Source organism: Phoxinus phoxinus, assembly GCF_949152265.1.
Source record: "Phoxinus phoxinus genome assembly, chromosome: 9".
Classification (NCBI taxonomy): domain Eukaryota; kingdom Metazoa; phylum Chordata; class Actinopteri; order Cypriniformes; family Leuciscidae; genus Phoxinus; species Phoxinus phoxinus.
Genome location: NC_136884.1, coordinates 37,587,711 through 37,613,363, shown reverse-complemented (window position 1 = coordinate 37,613,363; position 25,653 = coordinate 37,587,711). Strand labels below are relative to the sequence as shown.

General features: G+C 42.6%; 1 protein-coding gene across 13 annotated transcripts in view; it reads left to right on the top strand.

The window, feature by feature from the left end:
* The window catches only part of usp15 (ubiquitin specific peptidase 15), a 67,841-nt gene extending 42,978 nt beyond the window's left edge, over positions 1–24,863 (top strand). For 5 of the 13 annotated variants that reach the window (XM_079623145.1, XM_079623142.1, XM_079623148.1 and 2 more), the window contains 11 exons: positions 4,482–4,565; positions 4,644–4,738; positions 4,818–5,000; positions 10,328–10,440; positions 15,872–16,138; positions 16,219–16,289; positions 16,364–16,479; positions 18,324–18,473; positions 18,562–18,665; positions 23,435–23,523; positions 23,634–24,863. In XM_079623145.1, coding sequence (XP_079479271.1) covers positions 4,482–4,565; positions 4,644–4,738; positions 4,818–5,000; positions 10,328–10,440; positions 15,872–16,138; positions 16,219–16,289; positions 16,364–16,479; positions 18,324–18,473; positions 18,562–18,665; positions 23,435–23,523; positions 23,634–23,810 — 1,449 coding nt within the window. In that variant the 3' untranslated portion in view covers positions 23,811–24,863. The remainder of the gene's footprint in view (positions 1–4,481; positions 4,566–4,643; positions 4,739–4,817; positions 5,001–10,327; positions 10,441–15,871; positions 16,139–16,218; positions 16,290–16,363; positions 16,480–18,323; positions 18,474–18,561; positions 18,666–23,434; positions 23,524–23,633) is intronic. The other 8 variants (XM_079623146.1, XM_079623144.1, XM_079623151.1 and 5 more) reach the window with 5 other exon arrangements.
* Positions 24,864–25,653: the final 790 nt, after the last annotated feature.

Below are 25,653 nucleotides of genomic sequence, written 5' to 3'. Positions count from 1 at the left end.
TGTATTTTGTAATGTGACGGTTTATACCTGCTCTGAGACACATCAAACTTGCAACACTGTGTTCGCGTTCAGCGGTAGACTGCGGCATAAAACTCCCGCAATGTCTCATTTAAAAGAGAAGCAGAGTAGGTCTCGAAATCTCAATTGACCGTTCGCAAAAGCCACGCCCCTTAGTTATTGTTACTACGCCCGTCAAACAATTGAGAACCAGACGCATGACTGGGTTGAGCTCCATACATTAAGAGAGAAGCAGAGTAGGTCTCGAAATCACAATTGTTCTGTCTTTGGCGCAGTAAGTAAGTAAGTAAAATTTATTTATTAAGCACTTTTCACAGATAAAATCACAAAGTGCTGTACAATAGAATAGATAAAACAAACAATATAGAATATAAAATGTAAAATTAAAGTGACACTAGTGAAAACCCATCAACCAAAAGCCTTCATAAACAAACATGTTTTCAGATCCTTTTTAAAAGAGACAACAGAGTCTGCCAGATGCATGGTCAAGGGCAGGGCGTTCCACAGTCTGGGAGCAACAGACTGAAAAGACAGATCCCCTCGGGTCTTAAAACGAGTCTTAGGGACTGTAAGCAGGTTCTGGCCAGAGGACCGGAGACTGCGGCCGGAGGAATACGGCTTCAAAAGGTCCAAGATGTACTGTGGGGCCTGACCATTTAAGGCTCTGAAAGTGAGCACTAAAATTTTAAAATCAATCCTGAAGGTTACAGGGAGCCAATGGAGAGCCGACAAGACTGGAGTGATATGAGACCTTCGAGGGGCACCTGTTAAAAGTCTAGCAGCAGAATTCTGAACAATTTGCAATTTGTTCAGAGCAGACTTATTCATATAGGTGTAAACAGAGTTGCAGTAGTCGAGTCTTGTTGATATAAAAGCGTGAATTATCATTTCCAGATCCTTTTTTGACATTTTACGGATTTTAGAGATGTTCCTAAGATGATAAAAACAATTTCGGATGAGTTGTTTTGAGTGTGTCTCCAAAGACATGGCCTGGTCAAACACTACCCCCAGGTTTCTGATGCTGGATTTGACAGAGGAGCCCAGAGAGCCAAGGGATCAACGGGATCTTATGGTCTGGCGCAAAAATAAGCGTTTCAGTCTTGTTCGAATTTATCTGCAAGTAGTTAGTGGCCAGCCAGTCTTTAATGGAGGACACACACTCTAGGAACAAAGACAAACGATGGAACTCAGCATCATTAAAAGAGCAGTACAACTGGACATCGTCAGCATAGAAGTGATATGATACATCCTTGAAACAACCGATAATTTGACCTAGTGGCAAAATGTACAGTAAAAACAAAATAGGACCCAAAACAGACCCTTGTGCCACTCCGCAGGACAAATTGGACACATCAGACTGTACATTGTTTACAGCAACTTTAAAGGTTCTGTCATGAATATAGGAAGAGAACCACTGAAGGACAGATCCTGATAATCCCATCTCATTATGAAGCCGATTGATCAGTATACTGTGATCCACGGTGTCAAAAGCAGAAGTCAAATCAAGAAGTACAAGTACAGTGTAGCGGCCAGAGTCTGCTGCCATCATCACATCACTAGAGACTCTTATAAGGGCTGTTTCAGTGGAGTGTGATTTCCTAAAACCAGACTGAAAAGTATCAAACAAGTTGTGCTGCTCCATAAAGGAGGTCAGCTGGCATGCCACTACTTTTTCCAAAATTTTGGAGATAAATGGAAGTTTAGAGATGGGCCTATAATTATTAGGTTCTAAAGGGTCAAGATTGTGTTTTTTAAGGATCGGATTTACCACAGCGTGTTTGAAGTAGCTGGGAACTGAGCCAGATCTAAGTGACAGATTAATTATTTTTACCACGCAGGGGCCGACAATATCAAACATTTTCAACAATAAAGCTGTTGGGACAATGTCAGTGGGGCTCGAAGCCGGTTTCATATTTCCTGTTATGGTCTTCACATCCTGTAGGCTGACAGGAGTGAAGGACGACCAATACGACCTCGATGAGAACTCAGTAGAACAAACACTGATTAGTGGAGGATTAACACTGGCTCTAATGTTGTGTACTTTGTTTTAAAAAAAACGACAAAAAGTTGTTACAGTCCTCATGTGTGTACACAGGCACAAGAGGAGCCGAGGGTGCAGTAAGATTTTCAATGGTGTCAAACAAGACTTTTGGATTTTTCTTATTTCCGGACACAAGATTAGAAAAATAAGCTGAGCGGGCCTGCTTTATCAATTCATTGAGTTCCAGCATCATGTCTCTCAAATGGAGTCTGTGTACCACTAATTTAGAGGCTTTCCACAGACGCTCTGTCTTCCGACATTTTCTCCTAAAACTACAAATATTATCATTTATCCATGGGAGGGCCCTTTTCTGTGACCCTGAAATCTTTTTAACAGGCGCTACCATATCCAAAACTGACAGACAGTGGTTGTCACTGAAGTCACTGAAAGTGTCAACTGCCCAGTCTTTTTCGTATTGACCTCATCTTTGTCGTCTTCGATCTGATCTTGCTCTGCCGGTGTTAATTCTTTGTGCCGCTTTTTGTCATTCAACGTCTTCTCAAAGTCTTCTATTTCGTCTTGTGCCTGGGGCCATTTCTCAAAATGGCCATATTCACCATACACATTAAACAATATGCAAAAATCATCCATTTAGCCTACCTAAATAAACGTTTTCATATGTGCGTCTCACTCTGTTTACAAGTGTAACTGTGTTACTATGGTTACCAATGTTTATAGTAGCGGATTAATTTCAAACTGTAATCAAACTGACTGGAACTACCTGTTCATTAAACGGTTTTACTGCACACCTTCCAGCCAATCAGAATCGAGTATTTAAACAGCCCGTGGTATAAGTTGTCATATCATCAAACTTAACTCTGAGAATGTGAATAATTATAATGTGATGATTACAATGATTACAGAGAATATCATATGTTTGAGCGGTTAGCGTGTGGATGATGTATTTTTAACAGCAGATTCAGGTGATGTTAGAGCTTATCTGCACATCTCTAGCATACGAGCCCTAGAGTCCCCGTTAAAGTTCAGGTACAAGTAGGGCTGGGCGATAAAACGATAACGATAATTATCGCGATATAATTTTTCTCGATAAAACGATATCAAGAGTTCGATAAATGTTCGATAATGTTTTTGCGCCAAAAGCGGAACGAATCTCATTTGAACCGCGCGCCACACGGACCGTTTATCCGCTCGGCTCAAAGTCCAAACGGCAGCGCGAGCGCGAGCTCACTAGAGCAGACGCGTTTACTCTGATCGGTCTCGGTCAGAGAAGCGCTTGAATTCAGCGAGGAACACAAATGTCTCAGTGATTTAAACCAGTTTAAAGGCAGATGAGACCGCGCTGACGAACAGGAGAAGCACTGTGCGCAGCGATACAGTCAGAAGCTTCTCCGTCTACACATTCCCATCATTCACCACGGATTTAACATTACAGTAACGTTAGCCTAGTAATATTAACTGCACCATGAAATGTGGGATATATATATTGAATTGTATAATATTATTAATGTAGACGATGTATTGAAGGACTAATGAAATATAATTACAGTTTTTAATAATGTATTTAGGCTACTGGTTTTCATAAAGAAACCATAAAGTTACATTTTATCTGTGGTTATCATGATCTAAATGCATGATGCTGGATGACCAATGGTTAATTTTAATAAAACTAAAGAATATTACATTTAACCAAATAAAAATAATGTTGTTACTTTTTTTTAACAGATGTTACTGTTTTTGTTAATGAACATAAATTGTATATATAGTAAATCTGCATCCTAACTCAAGCTAATACTACTGAAATAAAGATATTTATTTTGTTAATGAAAAATTACAAATGTTTGAATGTTCTACCTCGGATTTGTGAAATGTTCACCTGTTTGGCAAGTGTTTGTCATGATAAAGAGTAGTTTAAAAACACAATGCTCTGGTTTCTACAGCTTTCACTTAGGAGTAAAAATCTGTCTTTAAACTTGAAATAAATAAAGATTTGACATTTATCGATAATTATCGATATTGACTGATATAAAAAAAAATATCGTGATATTTTTTTTTGGCCATATCGCCCAGCCCTAGGTACAAGTCAATGCACAGACTTTTATTCAATTTGCACACTGAACATGGGTTGGAGCTCTTAATTTTGAAGTCTCAAAGTGCACCATATTAATGATTTTATCTTTAAAATGTACAAAACTTTCTTACGGGAGAGGATGACCCCCGACCCCCCTAGTAGGACCAAGGTCCAGCCAACACAGTTTCACAATATCTTGTGGGAAACACCGTATGTGATAGTGTCCTCAAAATAAAAATCGACTTACCTTATTGTTAAAATACCTCAAATGTACGCTTGTAAAAAGTGTTTTCTTCAACCATGACCAGAGTTTTAGCACCTCCGCCTCATTTTGATCCAGGAAAAACCCGTTACAGAAACGTGTTACAGGTGTGGCTGTTGTTTTTGTTTCAGTACAAGCTGACGGTGCCTAAAGTGGGCCTCATCTCGGACCTGTGCGCGTCGCTCTCGGCTCTGTCGGACGTCCCGGCTCAGAAGGTAACCGTGGGCATGGAGAAGCTAAGCTCTCGCCTGATCAACTTCCCACCATTCACTGTGTTTTCTCTGCCCGACCAGATGATTGTCACGGACATATACAACCACAGGTTTCACCGGATATTCGGCAGCAACGAGAACCTGAGCAGCATCATGGAGCGGGACACCATCTATGTGTGAGCTCCTGTGGTTACTGAGGCGGGTGAGAGGTCAGTGCGTGTTTCTGATCCCTGCGTCTGTGTCCGTGTGGAGCAGGTTCGAGCTGGCCGGCAGCCAGGACACAGATCACGTGGTGATTCCTGTTCATCTGCGGGAGAAGTACAAGCAGTCGGGCTTCAACCACACCAGCACGCCACTCTTCGGCCAGCCGTTCCTGCTTAGCGTCCCGCGCACCATCAGCGAGGACAAGCTGTACAACCTGCTCCTGCTGCGCCTGTGGTGTGTAGCGGCTTCACATAGGGCTGGGTTTCCCCACACCTACACTGTCTTGAGCTGTACCTTACCGTTAATACGTGTTTCCCCAGACCTTTCCTACGCTACGCCGTTCTTAAGCTGTACCTTACCGTTAATACATGTTTCCCCAAACCTTCCCTACGCTACGCCGTTCTTAAGCTGTACCTTACCGTTAATACATGTGTCCCCAAACCTTCCCTACGCTACGCCGTTCTTAAGCTGTACCTTACCGTTAATACATGTGTCCCCAAACCTTCCCTACGCTACGCCGTTCTTAAGCTGTACCTTACCATTAATACATGTTTCCCCAAACCTTCCCTACGCTACGCCGTTCTTAAGCTGTACCTTACCGTTAATACATGTTTCCCCAAACCTTCCCTACGCTACGCCGTTCTTAAGCTGTACCTTACCGTTAATACATGTTTCCCCAAACCTTCCCTACGCTACGCCGTTCTTAAGCTGTACCTTACCGTTAATACATGTTTCCCCAAACCTTCCCTACGCTACGCCGTTCTTAAGCTGTACCTTACCGTTAATACATGTTTCCCCAAACCTTCCCTACACTACGCCGTTCTTAAGCTGTACCTTACCGTTAATGCGTGTTTCCCCAAACCTTCCCTACGCTACGCCGTTCTTAAGCTGTACCTTACCGTTAATGCGTGTTTCCCCAAACCTTCCCTACGCTACACCGTTCTTAAGCTGTACCTTACCGTTAATGCGTGTTTCCCCAAACCTTCCCTACGCTATGCCGTTCTTAAGCTGTACCTTACCGTTAATACATGTTTCCCCAAACCTTCCCTACGCTACGCCGTTCTTAAGCTGTACCTTACCGTTAATACATGTGTCCCCAAACCTTCCCTACGCTACGCCGTTCTTAAGCTGTACCTTACCGTTAATACATGTGTCCCCAAACCTTCCCTACGCTACGCCGTTCTTAAGCTGTACCTTACCATTAATACATGTTTCCCCAAACCTTCCCTACGCTACGCCGTTCTTAAGCTGTACCTTACCGTTAATACATGTTTCCCCAAACCTTCCCTACGCTACGCCGTTCTTAAGCTGTACCTTACCGTTAATACATGTTTCCCCAAACCTTCCCTACGCTACGCCGTTCTTAAGCTGTACCTTACCGTTAATACATGTTTCCCCAAACCTTCCCTACGCTACGCCGTTCTTAAGCTGTACCTTACCGTTAATACATGTTTCCCCAAACCTTCCCTACACTACGCCGTTCTTAAGCTGTACCTTACCGTTAATGCGTGTTTCCCCAAACCTTCCCTACGCTACGCCGTTCTTAAGCTGTACCTTACCGTTAATGCGTGTTTCCCCAAACCTTCCCTACGCTACACCGTTCTTAAGCTGTACCTTACCGTTAATGCGTGTTTCCCCAAACCTTCCCTACGCTATGCCGTTCTTAAGCTGTACCTTACCGTTAATACATGTTTCCCCAAACCTTCCCTACGCTACGCCGTTCTTAAGCTGTACCTTACCGTTAATACATGTTTCCCCAAACCTTCCCTACGCTAAGCTGTACCTTACCGTTAATGCGTGTTTCCCCAAACCTTCCCTACGCTACGCCGTTCTTAAGCTGTACCTTACCGTTAATGCGTGTTTCCCCAAACCTTCCCTACGCTACGCCGTTCTTAAGCTGTACCTTACCGTTAATGCGTGTTTCCCCAAACCTTCCCTACGCTACGCCGTTCTTAAGCTGTACCTTACCGTTAATACATGTTTCCCCAAACCTTCCCTACGCTACGCCGTTCTTAAGCTGTACCTTACCGTTAATACATGTTTCCCCAAACCTTCCCTACGCTACGCCGTTCTTAAGCTGTACCTTACCGTTAATACATGTTTCCCCAAACCTTCCCTACGCTACGCCGTTCTTAAGCTGTACCTTACCGTTAATGCGTGTTTCCCCAAACCTTCCCTACGCTACGCCGTTCTTAAGCTGTACCTTACCGTTAATGCGTGTTTCCCCAAACCTTCCCTTCGCTACGCCGTTCTTAAGCTGTACCTTACCGTTAATGCGTGTTTCCCCAAACCTTCCCTACGCTACGCCGTTCTTAAGCTGTACCTTACCGTTAATGCGTGTTTCCCCAAACCTTCCCTACGCTACGCCGTTCTTAAGCTGTACCTTACCGTTAATACATGTTTCCCCAAACCTTCCCTACGCTAAGCTGTACCTTACCGTTAATGCGTGTTTCCCCAAACCTTCCCTACGCTACGCCGTTCTTAAGCTGTACCTTACCGTTAATGCGTGTTTCCCCAAACCTTCCCTACGCTACGCCGTTCTTAAGCTGTACCTTACCGTTAATGCGTGTTTCCCCAAACCTTCCCTACGCTATGCCGTTCTTAAGCTGTACCTTACCGTTAATACATGTTTCCCCAAACCTTCCCTACGCTACGCCGTTCTTAAGCTGTACCTTACCGTTAATACATGTTTCCCCAAACCTTCCCTACGCTACGCCGTTCTTAAGCTGTACCTTAACGTTAATACATGTTTCCCCAAACCTTCCCTACGCTACGCCGTTCTTAAGCTGTACCTTACCGTTAATGCGTGTTTCCCCAAACCTTCCCTACGCTATGCCGTTCTTAAGCTGTACCTTACCGTTAATACGTGTTTCCCCAAACCTTCCCTGCGCTACGCCGTTCTTAAGCTGTACCTTACCGTTAATACATGTTTCCCCAAACCTTCCCTACGCTACGCCGTTCTTAAGCTGTACCTTACCGTTAATCAGGGATGTGATTTTTCCGGATTAATCCGGAATTCCGGATTTTCCGACCAGAAAATGTGACCTACGTGAATCATGCAGATCTGTTAAAAAAAAAAAAAAAAAAAAAAAAAAAAAAACAGACTGTGCTCCATACGGCGTAGCGCGTGCATGACAGAGGGAGAGAGAGCAAGAGAGACCGCGCGCGTGTGCCTCATGAAGTACATGTAAGACAAACTGTTTCTACATTATCCCGCTTATATGGCTACCTCACATTATCCGATTATTAACCGTTAACTGATAAAATGGTAACACTTTTCAATAAGGTTCATTCAGCGCTGCCGCTCCCACGCGCATAACGCACTGTGCGTAGGGTGCCGAGTGCTGAGGGGGCACCAACAAATAGTCTAATGAAAAATCAATAATTATATTTTAATAATTATATTAAATATATAGCTCACTGATGGCCGCAAATAGTTTCTCCCGGAATCTAGAGCGAGCGAGTGAGCGTGGCCGCGAGACAGAGACTGTGCTTCAAACCGCGTAGCGCGTGCATGACAGAGGTAAAGAGAGCAAGAGACCGCGCGCGTGTGCCTCGTGAAGGACATGTAAGACAAAAACTCTACATTATCCCGCTTATTACATGGCTACATACTAAATAACTCAAATAATTTGACTCAAAATATTGATTTTAAAAAGAGTTTATTTATTTAAAAACGATTTATATTGCTTCCGCTAAAGAAAATAGTCCGTCTCACTTCTCGTACTCAAGTAGAAGTAGATACTTGTGTTAAAAAATACTCTGGTAAAAGTAGAAGTACTGATTTAACTTCTTTACTCAAGTTAAAGTACCAAAGTACAGGCTTGGAAATTTACTTAAAGTATAAAAGTAAAAGTAGCCATGCAAATGATTTAACCATTTTTTTAATGCAAAGCTAACGTTACCTGGACCACACAAATGCTTGAGTCCAAGCTGAGAAACCTAAGTGGATATGGAAGAAAGGTTCTTTATAAGCCATTGCCTACATTTTAAATGGATGTCTGCAAAATAGGCCTAAAACATCACATAGCCTAACGTTATATGATTATTGTGACAGAGACTGGGATTCCAGGTTAATGAGATTCTGACTGAGTAGCAAGATATGAATTCAAGTATCAGTATATTTTCCTGCTTTTTTGTCCTTAGCCAATCACATTCCTGGTTAATACATGTTTCCCCAAACCTTCCCTACACTACGCCGTTCTTAAGCTGTGTCTTTTAAGACTGAACATTGGACTGTGGAGTCTGCTCTGCACAAGAGGCGTGATCAACGGGCATAGTTCAAATGACTCTGTATGCAATTGGATAGTCCTTCAACCAATCAGCGACGCGAAAACTCCAGGCAGGAAACGTGTCAACAAACGTGTTGGTTTGTTGCATTGATCAGCGGTTTGCAGAAGCAGCAATGGCATTGAGCGATTTTTACAGGTTGTGCACAAAAAAAAAAAAACATGAAAGTGAGTGGTATTTACACCCACTCGAGCGATTTGTTTGCTAAACTAAGAACCCAGTGAGCACCGTCGAGAGGTAAAACGGAATTGGATTGACGGTAGTGCGAGAGACGGGTATTGAGTGTGCGCTTCTCTATCGTCATTGGGTTAAACCCGACAATAGCGCGCCAGGTTGATAAGCCAGTTTGTGATTGGTTTCCACAAATTTGGAAAGGAAGCAGGAGAAATAAATACAGGTTTCCAGCCTGATCTGCAGTTCGAAATCAAATCGCCGGCAGATCAGGCTGGGTTTATTTTAAAGGAGTGTCTTGAAACATGTTATCTACTAACATGTACAAGTTAAATAAAGTTTTGACAAAAAAGGTTTATAAAAAGATAAACCTCACATATTTCAGCCAAATCATTTTTATAGATAAATCGTCAAAAAAGAGAAATTACTGACATTTACAATGCACATTAGCTTATATTTTATCATTAACAATAAAATTCGGTCCGATTGTCCCGTGGTGTCTGTCGTTGCTATGTAACCATGCACTGCGCTCTCCACAACGACAAATAAGTTTTAGTAGCTAATGGATTTCCACCACCTATAAACGCTTGCTGTAGCTCTGCTACAAGATTTATTTACGGAGAAGAGAAAAACACCCGTAGGGTTTTGGTGCACCCCCATCCTTCATGTTGACTGAGCTTTCAGTTTTTTGTTGTTACGAAAAGAGTGAAGCTGATTTGTTGGTTCTTGTCACCTGGCCTGCGGTGCGCTTGTGGCATTCTGAAAAGTTTCAATTTTTTCATCTCGCTGCGCCTGGAAAAAATGAGCGTGTCGCTTTAATTATGAGCGTGCCTACATTTGAAATAACGAACTCGAGTGCACGGCGCAATATGTGAACGGCGAGCTACCTCCGATCAGGCTTCAAGCTACTGGTAGCTTGCGAGCGACGTGTTGGAGACCCCTGCTTTAGAGTCTTCGTAGCATGGTAAGGGTCAACATTATCGGGAAATCCAGCCCAAAACACACAGATGTATCAAAAACAGACCCTCTCATCTAATGTTTAGTTGATGGGAATGTTTATTTGTTGCTGCTAGTTAAGAGTTCGCCTGGTGTCGTTTCAGTCGTTTCGTTCGACCGGCCACTGAGGACGAGGAGAGCGAGGAGACGCTCTCACCCAAACATCACTCCATCAACGGCAACGCCACCAATGGTATAATGGAGGAGGGGTGGCCTAGTAAGCATGTGTTTGACCGCATCTCTTCTTACACGTCAGTGTTGGAATTCACTAACTAACAATGCATCCTGCACCGCCGCATGTTGACATCAGGGTTCCTACGGGGTTTGGAAAAGTATGGAATTTAATTTGAGTAATTTCCAGGTCTGGAAAAGTATGGAAAAAAGAAAGCAGAGTATGGAAAAATATTTGCATTTCCAGACTATTGCCCCTGTTTAGTTTTCTATTATCGAAAATCTAATGAATTTAAAATAATAATAATAAAAAAATGCTGTGCATTCACGAGTTCACACATACATGAAATCAGATATAGTAATTTATCCCCCCTTTGACTGGGATAGAAAACCAGCCAGTGATGGGGTGGTGGAGGGATGCTGTGAAACTGTCATGATGGGACACAGGTGATAACGGCTTAAATCCACTTTTTGGGGTGAAAACACTGACATGCCTAAGACTTTTGCACAGTAGTGTATATGATAAACTTTTTTTTGCCCTCGAGAAACTATTCACATGTGCATGTGAATTGTTTTGCATGCTTGCACATTACAATTTCTAGTTTTATATATAACCTATGTCTACTGACACTACAGCAGAATATATCAATAACTGGCTTAAAATCATTTTTGCGGGGTGAAAATCCTAATTTTGGTTTGGAGGTCTCCTACAAAAAACGCTTTCATTTTCTCATAATATACATTACACATCACCACATTTTTCATGATTCTCACACAGGTTCGATGATTCAGTCTCTTTAAATCCCTCCTTGTCACGAGCCTACTCTGCTGTGATTGGTCTACCACTTACAGTGCTTATCGGAAGCCCACACCATTACTTAACCTACCCATGGGTATCCTATGCACGTAAAAACTAATTCTCGCGTATAAATTGCACGGTAAAAACACAATGGGTTCTAGGGACGCATTTAGTATGACTGGGTTGGTTACCCAGTGACGTGTAGCCGTTACGGAAGTGGGATTCAAATTCCTGATGACTCGGTTTAAGTGGTTCAAAGTCGATTCTTTCTTTTTAGATACAATAACTTAATTTATTGCGTGCTCTTTCATTTTCATACCTTTGCAGAGAGCTACATTACACATTGCATGAAAGGGAATATTTGAAAAAGCATAATAGGGGCACTTTTAATATGGTCTGAAAATCTATAGAGAAGATTTGAAATTTGAGTCTGGAAAAGTATGGAATTTTGAAATGGAAAATGTGTAGGAACCCTGTGACATGTTTACCTCATCATTCCCTTGGGTCATTTTGACCCGGAATTGTTTTTTGAGTGTTTATCAGAAGAGTCCAGGACCCTAGGACTTTTGTCACACTTGAACCATGAATAGACAAAAAGTAATGGATTTGAGGAGTTTTGTGGTTGAAATTTAAAAAAGTAATAAATCCTTCCCTCGCGGGTCAATTTGACCCTCTTAGTAATGAAAGGAATGCTTCAGTACACATAGAAAACCCTAAAAATGCTCAAAATTCAAACTAAAAATGCTAAAACTTTTCCCAAAAATTATTTGATGTGTACATGTGTATCTGAATGCATACTGAAGAGAAATGACTTTAGGACCCAGCGGAACAGCTCATATAGAGCATAATATGAGCTCCATATAGAGCATGAGTCCATCTATAGTCATGAAATATCATATATTTTTTCCACAAGAGGTCGGCAAAGACACACAATAAAGATTTAGAGTTGAATTAAAGGGTTATGCATGAAATTGTGTTATTTCTAATTTAAGTTGAAAATGTAAGGAATTTGCTTAAATTACTAATTTATTTATTATTTATTTATAAAATCCAGTAATTTAAAGGTAAATACTTTTGAAGAACGAGGGAAGGATGAGGATTAAGAGGTCTGAGGCACTGAAGCGTGAGGGAAGGATGAGGGTTAAGAGGTCTGAGGCACTGAAGCGTGAGGGAAGGACGAGGGTTAAGAGGTCTGAGGCACTGATGCGTGAGGGAAGGACGAGGGTTAAGAGGTCTGAGGCACTGAAGCGTGAGGGAAGGACGAGGGTTAAGAGGTCTGAGGCACTGATGCGTGAGGGAAGGACGAGGGTTAAGAGGTCTGAGGCACTGAAGAGTGAGGGAAGGATGAGGGTTAAGAGGTCTGAGGCACTGAAGAGTGAGGGAAGGATGAGGGTTAAGAGGTCTGAGGCACTGAAGCGTGAGGGAAGGATGAGGGTTAAGAGGTCTGAAGAACTGAAGAGTGAGGGAAGGACGAGAGTTAAGAGGTCTGAGGCACTGAAGCGTGAGGGAAGGATGAGGGTTAAGAGGTCTGAGGCACTGAAGAGTGAGGGAAGGACGAGAGTTAAGAGGTCTGAGGCACTGAAGAGTGAGGGAAGGACGAGAGTTAAGAGGTCTGAGGCACTGAAGAGTGAGGGAAGGATGAGGGTTAAGAGGTCTGAAGAACTGAAGAGCGAGGGAAGGATGAGAGTTAAGAGGTCTGAGGCACTGAAGCGTGAGGGAAGGATGAGGGTTAAGAGGTCTGAGGCACTGAAGAGTGAGGGAAGGATGAGGGTTAAGAGGTCTGAGGCACTGAAGAGTGAGGGAAGGACGAGGGTTAAGAGGTCTGAGGCACTGAAGCGTGAGGGAAGGATGAGGGTTAAGAGGTCTGAGGCACTGAAGCGTGAGGGAAGGACGAGGGTTAAGAGGTCTGAGGCACTGAAGCGTGAGGGAAGGATGAGGATTAAGAGGTCTGAGGCACTGAAGCGTGAGGGAAGGATGAGGATTAAGAGGTCTGAGGCACTGAAGCGTGAGGGAAGGACGAGGGTTAAGAGGTCTGAGGCACTGAAGCGTGAGGGAAGGATGAGGATTAAGAGGTCTGAGGCACTGAAGCGTGAGGGAAGGATGAGGATTAAGAGGTCTGAGGCACTGAAGAGTGAGGGAAGGACGAGGGTTAAGAGGTCTGAGGCACTGAAGCGTGAGGGAAGGATGAGGATTAAGAGGTCTGAGGCACTGAAGAGTGAGGGAAGGATGAGGGTTAAGAGGTCTGAGGCACTGAAGCGTGAGGGAAGGACGAGGGTTAAGAGGTCTGAGGCACTGAAGCGTGAGGGAAGGATGAGGATTAAGAGGTCTGAGGCACTGAAGCGTGAGGGAAGGATGAGGATTAAGAGGTCTGAGGCACTGAAGAGTGAGGGAAGGACGAGGGTTAAGAGGTCTGAGGCACTGAAGCGTGAGGGAAGGATGAGGATTAAGAGGTCTGAGGCACTGAAGCGTGAGGGAAGGATGAGGATTAAGAGGTCTGAGGCACTGAAGAGTGAGGGAAGGATGAGGGTTAAGAGGTCTGATGCACTGAAGCGTGAGGGAAGGATGAGGATTAAGAGGTCTGAGGCACTGAAGAGTGAGGGAAGGATGAGGGTTAAGAGGTCTGAGGCACTGAAGAGTGAGGGAAGGACGAGGGTTAAGAGGTCTGAGGCACTGAAGCGTGAGGGAAGGATGAGGATTAAGAGGTCTGATGCACTGAAGCGTGAGGGAAGGATGAGGATTAAGAGGTCTGAGGCACTGAAGCGTGAGGGAAGGATGAGGGTTAAGAGGTCTGAGGCACTGAAGAGTGAGGGAAGGATGAGAATTAAGAGGTCTGAGGCACTGAAGCGTGAGGGAAGGATGAGGATTAAGAGGTCTGATGCACTGAAGGGTGAGGGAAGGATGAGGGTTAAGAGGTCTGAGGCACTGAAGAGTGAGGGAAGGACGAGGGTTAAGAGGTCTGAGGCACTGAAGGGTGAGGGAAGGACGAGGGTTAAGAGGTCTGAGGCACTGAAGCGTGAGGGAAGGATGAGGATTAAGAGGTCTGAGGCACTGAGGCACTGAAGCGTGAGGGAAGGACGAGGGTTAAGAGGTCTGAGGCACTGAAGCGTGAGGGAAGGATGAGGATTAAGAGGTCTGAGGCACTGAGGCACTGAAGCGTGAGGGAAGGACGAGGGTTAAGAGGTCTGAGGCACTGAAGCGTGAGGGAAGGATGAGGGTTAAGAGGTCTGAAGAACTGAAGAGTGAGGGAAGGATGAGGGTTAAGAGGTCTGAAGAACTGAAGAGTGAGGGAAGGACGAGGGTTAAGAGGTCTGAGGCACTGAAGAGTGAGGGAAGGATGAGGGTTAAGAGGTCTGAGGCACTGAAGGATGAGGGTTAAGAGGTCTGAGGCACTGAAGAGTGAGGGAAGGACGAGGGTTAAGAGGTCTGAGGCACTGAAGAGTGAGGGAAGGACGGGGGTTAAGAGGTCTGAGGCACTGAAGCGTGAGGGAAGGATGAGGGTTAAGAGGTCTGAGGCACTGAAGCGTGAGGGAAGGATGAGGGTTAAGAGGTCTGAGGCACTGAAGCGTGAGGGAAGAACGAGGGTTAAGAGGTCTGAGGCACTGAAGCGTTAGGGAAGGACGAGGGTTAAGAGGTCTGAGGCACTGAAGCGTGAGGGAAGGATGAGGGTTAAGAGGTCTGAGGCACTGAAGCGTGAGGGAAGGATGAGGGTTAAGAGGTCTGAAGAACTGAAGAGTGAGGGAAGGATGAGGGTTAAGAGGTCTGAAGAACTGAAGAGCGAGGGAAGGATGAGGGTTAAGAGGTCTGAAGAACTGAAGAGTGAGGGAAGGATGAGGGTTAAGAGGTCTGAAGAACTGAAGAGTGAGGGAAGGATGAGGGTTAAGAGGTCTGAGGCACTGAAGCGTGAGGGAAGGATGAGGATTAAGAGGTCTGAGGCACTGAAGCGTGAGGGAAGGATGAGGGTTAAGAGGTCTGAAGAACTGAAGAGTGAGGGAAGGACGAGGGTTAAGAGGTCTGAGGCACTGAAGAGTGAGGGAAGGATGAGGGTTAAGAGGTCTGAGGCACTGAAGCGTGAGGGAAGGATGAGGGTTAAGAGGTCTGAGGCACTGAAGCGTGAGGGAAGGATGAGGGTTAAGAGGTCTGAGGCACTGAAGAGTGAGGGAAGGATGAGGGTTAAGAGGTCTGAGGCACTGAAGCGTGAGGGAAGGATGAGGGTTAAGAGGTCTGAAGAACTGAAGAGTGAGGGAAGGACGAGGGTTAAGAGGTCTGAGGCACTGAAGAGTGAGGGAAGGATGAGGGTTAAGAGGTCTGAGGCACTGAAGCGTGAGGGAAGGATGAGGGTTAAGAGGTCTGAAGAACTGAAGAGCGAGGGAAGGATGAGGGTTAAGAGGTCTGAAGAACTGAAGAGTGAGGGAAGGATGAGGGTTAAGAGGTCTGAAGAACTGAAGAGTGAGGGAAGGATGAGGGTTAAGAGGTCTGAGGCACTGAAGAGTGAGGGAAGGACGAGAGTTAAGAGGTCTGAAGAACTGAAGAGTGAGGGAAGGATGAGGGTTAAGAGGTCTGAGGCACTGAAGCGTGAGGGAAGGACGAGAGTTAAGAGGTCTGAGGCACTGAAGAGTGAGGGAAGGATGAGGGTTAAGAGGTCTGAGGCACTGAAACGCGTGGCTCGTCTGTCTCGCAGGTGAGATGGAGACGGATGAGCCGGACGACGAGTCCAGCCAGGACCAGGAGCTTCCCTCAGAGAACGACAACAGCAGCCCGTCGGAGGACTCGCTGGGCGGCGGGGACCACGAGCTGGAGAACTCCTGCAAAGCCCCGACGCCCAACGGCCAGAAGAAGCGCCTCTTCACATTCCAGTTCAACAACATGGGGAAGACCGACGCCAACTTCATCAGGGCAGGCGAGCCACGGCAGATCCGCTTCGACGAGGACCACGCCAGACTCAGCGGTGGGAGATGCTAACGTGTGTTTCCAGAGACCACTGGTGTTTAAAGTGATCATCTGACTCGTTTCCTTGTTTTCCTGCAGATAGATGCTATCTCTCCTTGGACTGGGAGCCAGAAACGAAGAGGAAATACTTCAACGAGTCGGTGGCTGAGGTAAATCTCTCCCGCTTCCCGTCGGATGTCGTTGGTGTGGTGAGATTTGAGATGCTTGACTGTTTCCTCCGTAGGACTTTGATAAGCACGAGAGTATGGACTACAAGCCCCAGAAGAAGAGCTTCTTCAAGCTGAAGGATTGCATTGAGCTCTTCACCACCAAAGAGAAGCTGGGAGCCGCAGACCCGTGGTGAGGCCGAGCGGTTGTTCTAGGGGTGGGCCATATGGCAAAAGTACCATATCACGATTCTTTCAGGAAAATCACCATTCTTTTTCTATTTTGCAAGTGACAGCAGTACAGCCAAACTAATTTCCCTATTTTAAAAACAAAGCATAAAACATTTAGGCCAAAGTGGCGAAGATAAAAATCTTTGTCATTATTCTATATTTGTTGATAAAAAATAAGATCAAAGATACACACACCACAATATACAAACAAAATGTATACAAACAGTGCTTTATTTTTTCAGCTACAGTAGCATTCAAGAAATGGAATGAACAAATATAAAAATAAAACCCTACATAGACTTCACTGTATAAATTATACATTGATTCTTATTAAAGTTAATGTATTAAAGTTCTCATTCAAGAGCAGTGAGTGATTTACATTTGAGGGCAGCATTTTTATTCATAATGTCGAAATAATAATTCAAAAGCAAAACGATTAAAAAATAAATATTTGGGAGTGGAAATGCCAGCCACCAACTGGTTACAATGGTGATTTAATGTCTTTTTTATTTTGAAATAAGTGTAAGTTTTCCTACATCTTGAAACTTTTAGTTTTATTAATGGGGACAATATTTGAAGGATGAACAATTAATGGTTTGGTCATCACGTTCAAAATAACATTATAAAACGGATAGTTCCAGTCCTTGATTCTGATTGGTTGAGCCGTGTTCAAAGCCGTTGTAAATTACTCAACAAACACACACCTGTGAGTGCAATACATTAGTGTTACACACACACACCTGTGACCGCATTACATTAGTGTTACACAAACACACTCATGTCACCGCATTACATTAGTGTTACACAAACACACTCATGTCACCGCATTACATTAGTGTTACACACACACACACCTGTGACCGCATTACATTAGTGTTACACACACACACCTGTGACCGCATTACATTAGTCTTACTGTGCAACTGCCGTTTGCGATGCTTTGTTGCTGCATGTGTTGCTTGGCAACCTCTTTGGAACTACATTGCTTGGCGGAGGAATACATGTGTTAATAACGTTATATTTTTGTTGCTGGTTTTTATTTTATGAATAAAATAAATATTAAAATGAATATTTTTATGGAGTAACCGTTTATAAAAGCAATAAGCCCCTTGAAGCCGTGTTTTACAGTGGATTTAGGACCGCTAAGAGGTTTTACCCTAACAACGCCCCTCAGCTGTTCTACATCCACTGTAAAACACGGCTTCAAGGGGCTTATTGCTTTATTTAAATATGATAATATATGAGTTTTGAAGTGCTGAAAAAAGATGTGACGTTCTTGAAAGCATTTTACTATTCCTGCCAAACTTCCATGGTTACAGTGAGTGTTGCTACAGTAAATCATGGTGAATGTTGCTGATCTGTGGACTTAAAGCCTTATATAACTAGTTCATTCATGGCACAGTGTTTCTGCTGGTTGATCTATGGTTAATAACGGAGAAAATGTAATGCTAGATCTCGCAGCGATGTTATTATTTCTGTGGCGTATTCAAATGCTTTCTTAACTGGATCTCCAGCGCTGTGTAGTTACAGAGATCAGCTCGCGCTGCGCTGTCTATTATTGGTCCACACTGATAAATGGTTCGAGAAGTGCAGTTTCGTTCCGCTTTCATTACATTTGCCATGTGATGTTTGATCGCACCGGCAGGAAAACTGGTTTAACGGAATCGTTCGATTTGTCATTTGTACCGAACCGAAAGCCTCGTACTGAACGGTTCAATCCGAATGCGTGTATTGTTACAGCCCTAGTATTAATGCAGCATTAATACACACTTGAGATGATTTCTTGTGTGTGTGTGTGTGTGTCAGGTACTGTCCCACCTGTAAGCAGCACCAGCAGGCCACGAAGAAGCTGGACCTGTGGAGTGTGCCGCCGGTGCTGGTGGTCCATCTCAAGCGCTTCTCCTACAGCCGCTACATGAGGGACAAGCTGGACTCGCTGGTGGATTTTCCTCTGCGGTACGTCCGCGACAGCTCAGTGTGACAGAGGCGTGTGTGTGTGTGTCAGAGGTGTGTGTGTGAACGGTCTCGCTCTGTTGACCCTCAGTGATCTGGACATGTCCCAGTTCCTCATCAACCCCAACGCCGGGCCCTGCCGCTACAACCTCATCGCCGTCTCTAACCACTACGGAGGCATGGGGGGAGGACACTGTGAGTATCAGGAGCCGGAGCCGAGTCCCTAATACTAGTAGATTATCAGGGTTAGTACAGTATTAGACTGTTCGTATTAGTAGAGTGTTAGTACTGTTTGAACACACATGATGCTATTAGTAGAGTATTAGTGGAGTGTTAGTAGTGCCTGAACACAGATGATGCTATTAGTAGAGTATTAGTAGAGTGTTAGTACAGTATTAGTAGAGTATTAGTGGAGTGTTAGTAGTGCCTGAACACAGATGATGCTATTAGTAGAGTATTAGTGGAGTGTTAGTAGTGTCTGAACACACATGATGCTATTAGTAGACTGTTGGTATAGTATTAGTAGAGTGTTAGTAGTGTCTGAACTCACATGATGCTATTAGTAGACTGTTGGTATAGTATTAGTAGAGTGTTATTAGTGTCTGAACACAGATGATGCTATTAGTACAGTATTCGTAGAGTGTTAGTAGAGTGTTAGTAGTGTCTGAACACAGATGATGCTATTAGTACAGTATTAGTAGAGTGTTAGTACAGTATTAGTAGAGTGTTAGTACAGTATTAGTAGAGTATTAGTAGTGTCTGAACACAGATGATGCTATTAGTACAGTGTTAGTACAGTATTAGTAGTGTCTGAACACAGATGATGCTATTAGTAGAGTATTAGTAGAGTATTAGTAGTGTCTGAACACACATGATGCTATTAGTACAGTATTAGTAGAGTATTAGTACAGTATTAGTAGAGTATTAGTAGTGCCTGAACACAGATGATGCTATTGGTAGAGTATTAGTACAGTATTAGTAGAGTATTAGTAGTGTCTAAACACAGATGATGCTATTAGTACAGTGTTAGTACAGTATTAGTAGAGTGTTAGTACAGTATTAGTAGAGTGTTAGTACAGTATTAGTAGAGTATTAGTACAGTATTAGTAGAGTATTAGTAGTGCCTGAACACAGATGATGCTATTGGTAGAGTATTAGTACAGTATTAGTAGAGTATTAGTAGTGTCTGAACACAGATGATGCTATTAGTACAGTGTTAGTACAGTGTTAGTAGAGTGTTAGTAGTGTCTGAACACAGATTATGCTATTAGTACAGTATTAGTAGAGTGTTAGTAGTGTCTGAACTCACATGATGCTATTAGTAGACTGTTGCTATAGTATTAGTAGAGTGTTATTAGTGTCTGAACACAGATGATGCTATTAGTACAGTATTCGTAGAGTGTTAGTAGAGTGTTAGTAGTGTCTGAACACAGATGATGCTATTAGTACAGTATTAGTAGAGTATTAGTACAGTATTAGTAGAGTATTAGTAGTGTCTGAACACAGATGATGCTATTGGAAGAGTATTAGTACAGTATTAGTAGTATTAGTAGTGTCTGAACACAGATGATGCTATTAGTACAGTGTTAGTACAGTATTAGTAGAGTATTAGTAGTGCCTGAACACAGATGATGCTATTGGTAGAGTATTAGTACAGTATTAGTAGAGTATTAGTAGAGTATTAGTAGTGCCTGAACACAGATGATGCTATTGGTAGAGTATTAGTACAGTATTAGTAGAGTATTAGTAGAGTATTAGTAGTGCCTGAACACAGATGATGCTATTAGTAGAGTATTAGTACAGTATTAGTAGTGCCTGAACACAGATGATGCTATTAGTACAGTATTAGTAGAGTATTAGTAGTGTCTGAACACAGATGATGCTATTAGTACAGTATTAGTAGAGTGTTAGTAGTGTCTGAACACAGATGATGCTATTAGTACAGTATTAGTAGTGTCTGAACACAGATGATGCTATTAGTACAGTATTAGTAGAGTATTAGTAGTGTCTGAACACAGATGATGCTATTAGTACAGTATTAGTAGAGTATTAGTAGTGTCTGAACACAGATGATGCTATTAGTACAGTGTTAGTACAGTATTAGTACAGTGTTAGTACAGTATTAGTACAGTATTAGTAGTGTTAGTGCAGTATTAGTAGAGTGTTAGTACAGTATTAGTACAGTATTAGTAGAGTGTTAGTAGTGTTTGAACACAGATGCTGTGATTAGTACAGTATTAGTACTGTTTGAACACACATGATGCTATTAGTAGAGTATTAGTACAGTATTAGTAGTGCCTGAACACAGATGATGCTATTAGTACAGTATTAGTAGAGTATTAGTAGTGTCTGAACACAGATGATGCTATTAGTACAGTATTAGTAGAGTGTTAGTAGTGTCTGAACACAGATGATGCTATTAGTACAGTATTAGTAGAGTATTAGTAGTGTCTGAACACAGATGATGCTATTAGTACAGTATTAGTAGAGTATTAGTAGTGTTAGTGCAGTATTAGTAGAGTGTTAGTACAGTATTAGTACAGTATTAGTAGTGTTAGTGCAGTATTAGTAGTGTTAGTACAGTATTAGTACAGTATTAGTAGAGTGTTAGTAGTGTTTGAACACAGATGCTGTGATTAGTACAGTATTAGTACTGTTTGAACACACATGATGCTATTAGTACAGTATTAGTAGAGTGTTAGTAGTGTCTGAACACAGATGATGCTATTAGTACAGTATTAGTAGAGTATTAGTTGTGTCTGAACACAGATGATGCTATTAGTACAGTATTAGTAGAGTATTAGTAGTGTCTGAACACAGATGATGCTATTAGTAGAGTATTAGTAGTGTCTGAACACAGATGATGCTATTAGTACAGTATTAGTAGAGTGTTAGTAGTGTCTGAACACAGATGATGCTATTAGTACAGTATTAGTTGTGTCTGAACACAGATGATGCTATTAGTACAGTATTAGTAGAGTATTAGTAGTGTCTGAACACAGATGATGCTATTAGTAGAGTATTAGTACAGTATTAGTAGAGTATTAGTAGTGTCTGAACAAAGATGATGCTATTAGTACAGTGTTAGTACAGTATTAGTACAGTGTTAGTACAGTATTAGTAGTGTTAGTGCAGTATTAGTAGAGTGTTAGTACAGTATTAGTACAGTATTAGTAGAGTGTTAGTACAGTATTAGTAGAGTGTTAGTAGTGTTTGAACACAGATGCTGTGATTAGTACAGTATTAGTACTGTTTGAACACACATGATGCTATTAGTAGACTGTTGGTACAGTATTAGTACAGTATTAGTACAGTATTAGTAGAGTGTTAGTAGTACCTGAACACAGATGATGCTATTAGTAGAGTATTAGTACAGTATTAGTAGAGTATTAGTAGTGTCTGAACACAGATGATGCTATTAGTACAGTGTTAGTACAGTATTAGTACAGTGTTAGTACAGTATTAGTAGTGTTAGTGCAGTATTAGGAGTGTTAGTACAGTATTAGTACAGTATTAGTAGAGTGTTAGTACAGTATTAGTAGAGTGTTAGTAGTGTTTGAACACAGATGCTGTGATTAGTACAGTATTAGTACTGTTTGAACACACATGATGCTATTAGTAGACTGTTGGTACAGTATTAGTACAGTATTAGTAGAGTGTTAGTAGTACCTGAACACAGATGATGCTATTAGTAGTGTTAGTACAGTATTAGTAGAGTGTTAGTAGTGTCTGAACACAGATGATGCTATTAGTAGAGTATAAGTACAGTATTAGTAGAGTATTAGTAGTGTCTGAACACAGATGATGCTATTAGTACAGTGTTAGTACAGTATTAGTACAGTGTTAGTACAGTATTAGTAGTGTTAGTGCAGTATTAGGAGTGTTAGTACAGTATTAGTACAGTATTAGTAGAGTGTTAGTACAGTATTAGTAGAGTGTTAGTAGTGTTTGAACACAGATGCTGTGATTAGTACAGTATTAGTACTGTTTGAACACACATGATGCTATTAGTAGACTGTTGGTACAGTATTAGTACAGTATTAGTAGAGTGTTAGTAGTACCTGAACACAGATGATGCTATTAGTAGAGTATTAGTACAGTATTAGTAGAGTATTAGTAGTGTCTGAACACAGATGATGCTATTAGTACAGTGTTAGTACAGTATTAGTACAGTGTTAGTACAGTATTAGTAGTGTTAGTGCAGTATTAGTAGAGTGGTAGTACAGTATTAGTACAGTATTAGTAGAGTGTTAGTACAGTATTAGTAGAGTGTTAGTAGTGTTTGAACACAGATGCTGTGATTAGTACAGTATTAGTACTGTTTGAACACACATGATGCTATTAGTAGACTGTTGGTACAGTATTAGTACAGTATTAGTAGAGTGTTAGTAGTACCTGAACACAGATGATGCTATTAGTAGAGTATTAGTACAGTATTAGTAGAGTGTTAGTAGTGTCTGAACACAGATGATGCCATTAGTACAGTATTAGTACAGTATTAGTAGAGTGTTAGTAGTGTCTGAACACAGATGATGCTATTAGTACAGTATTAGTAGAGTGTTAGTAGAGTGTTAGTAGTACCTGAACACAGATGATGCTAGTAGTACAGAATTAGTACGGTATTAGTACAGTATTAGTACAGTATTAGTAGAGTATTAGTAGAGTGTTAGTAGTGTCTGAACACAGATGATGCTATTAGTACAGTATTAGTACAGTATTAGTAGAGTGTTAGTAGAGTGTTAGTAGTACCTGAACACAGATGATGCTATTAGTACAGTATTAGTACAGTATTAGTACAGTATTAGTAGAGTGTTAGTAGAGTGTTAGTAGTACCTGAACACACATGATGCTATTAGTAGAGTATTAGTACAGTATTAGTAGAGTATTCGTAGTGTCTGAACACAGATGCTGTGAGTATTGTCAGCAGAAACTGAACTGTCGAGTGTAACTGCTTCCCCTGTCAGACACCGCGTACGCCCAGAGCAAGGAGGATCAGAAGTGGTACAGCTTTGACGACAGCGGCGTGACGGCCACCAGCGAGGACCAGATTGTGGTGAGGAGCTCAAGCGTGTCACTGACTCTCCTCCGTTCCTTCAGCCTTCACTCGGATGAGTCAGATGAGTGACGTTCTCTCTCTCTGTGTGTGTGTGTGTGTTTGTGCAGTCCAAAGCAGCGTACGTGCTCTTCTACCAGCGGCAGGACACGGTGCGAGGCACGGGCTACTTCCCCCTGGACCGGCAGACTCCCGACCGAACCACCGAGGAGACCGAGGAAGAGGAGGAGGAGGATCTCAACAGCAACCAGCAGGAGCAGCTCCAGCGGTCCATGAACACCAGCTGAGGTGAAGCCATGCCCACTCCAGCTGGAGAAGTGCTGGACCTCTAGTGTTCGCAGATTCACACGTACGCTTGTTTTATCCTGTATATAACGCTGGTGAACGGAGGGATCCCAGGCTTTCCTGCACAATCACTCGTTTGCCAGTTTCTCCAAGCCGTTCTGTTGGCTTGAAGAGGGAAGTTTGTTTTCCTGGTTTTCTTTCACCTCCGCCTTAACCGCTCTGTTGCCTTTAGTTTGCACACGTGCGTCACTGGTTTGAGCTGCCGACACAGATGTGCACTCGCTCGCTCCCTCTCCCGAGGATCCCACGCTTCGCCTTCGGTCTCGATGAATGTTCTCGGTCGGCGACGGCAAACAGTCTCTCTCTCTCTGTGGGAGCCGGCTGACTGACTGACTGGCTTTATACTGTACATAAGAGTTCACTCTGTGAGTGCGCTTTTAATAAATCTATTTATTTATACGGAAGGAGGCAGAAATGCATTGAATGTGGCTTTGATCCGTTCACAGGATGCTGAATCATCTGTGCGTTTTGTAAACTGAACCGACGTCCTGGCATGATACAGGGATTTCGTGCACTTGAGTTCACTCTGGTTTACATTTGACATGTGCATGTGTATTTATATACAGACTTCAATAAATTTGGGTGAAGTCTTGTGTTGAGTTGGTTCTTTCTTGTGCCCGAGCTCATGTTCGTTGTCTGATCAAGCGTTATCATAGGCACTTCCTGTTAACATGTTCATATATAGAGCGGGGACTAATGTAATGGACAGACACATTGTAGATCATTACAAAGTTATATGGACATTTCAATGTTTTTAAAAAGTGTTTGACCACTAACCAAAATAGCCTGCAATTGGCTCTGTCATCTACCTTATTGATTGAGGAATCAAACCAATGGGCTAGTGTTCCCCCATGCCGTTTAAGGGATAAAACTTCATTATTGACTCACCCTGGTGTTGTTCTAATGCCATATGACCCTCTCTCTTCTCAGATGAACAAAACAGCACATTCATTCTCCACACATAGGTTCTGACAATAAAGAGTATAGAGTTTAAAACCACAATTAACGCTCTGGTTTCTACAACTTTACCACTTAGGAGCAAAAATCTGCCTTTAAACTTGAAAGAAATAAAGATTTGACATTTATCGTGATTATCGATATTGACTGATATAAAAAAAATATTGTGATCATTTTTTTTGACCCTACATCCAACACGTGTCAGTCACAGCTGCCTGAAGAATGCTAGTACACATCTGCAAGAAACAAACGAGAAATTAAATTAAACACGGATAAAGTGCAAACAAAGATTACTTAAATAATTAAAACGACAATAGGATGTCGAACTGGACCCGGTAAATATGACTACAATGAAAACAATGCATCGATACAACAGCCAATTAAAAGGAAACTCTTAAATCCTGCAATTATTCAGTGGAAGTGGAAATTCGTACAAACTGTACATCAGGCTCGAAAGCTGTGGGATCCACGAGCAAAACCTACGGCATTACTTGGAGGACACATACACATTCGTAGTCTCACAGTGACAGGTGAACAAATTCAGCATCTTATTGAGAACTCTAATTGGACTAGCTGTGTCTATCGGAGACCTGGCTACATGACTCTCCAAGAGCTGTGTCCCGGGCTACAATATCTCCAGGAGGGACAGGCCTGAAGGAAGAGGAGGGGGTTAGTGTTTATGTCAGAGATACTGCCCTCAAATCCAGTGGGAACATGAATGTATCGGACTTGATATTACATTGTCTCCACAAATGTCCTTCAGCCTCATTGGCTTGTATAGACCACTCTCTTCTACATTAGTTTCGCTCTTCCGCATTTTGCCATCCG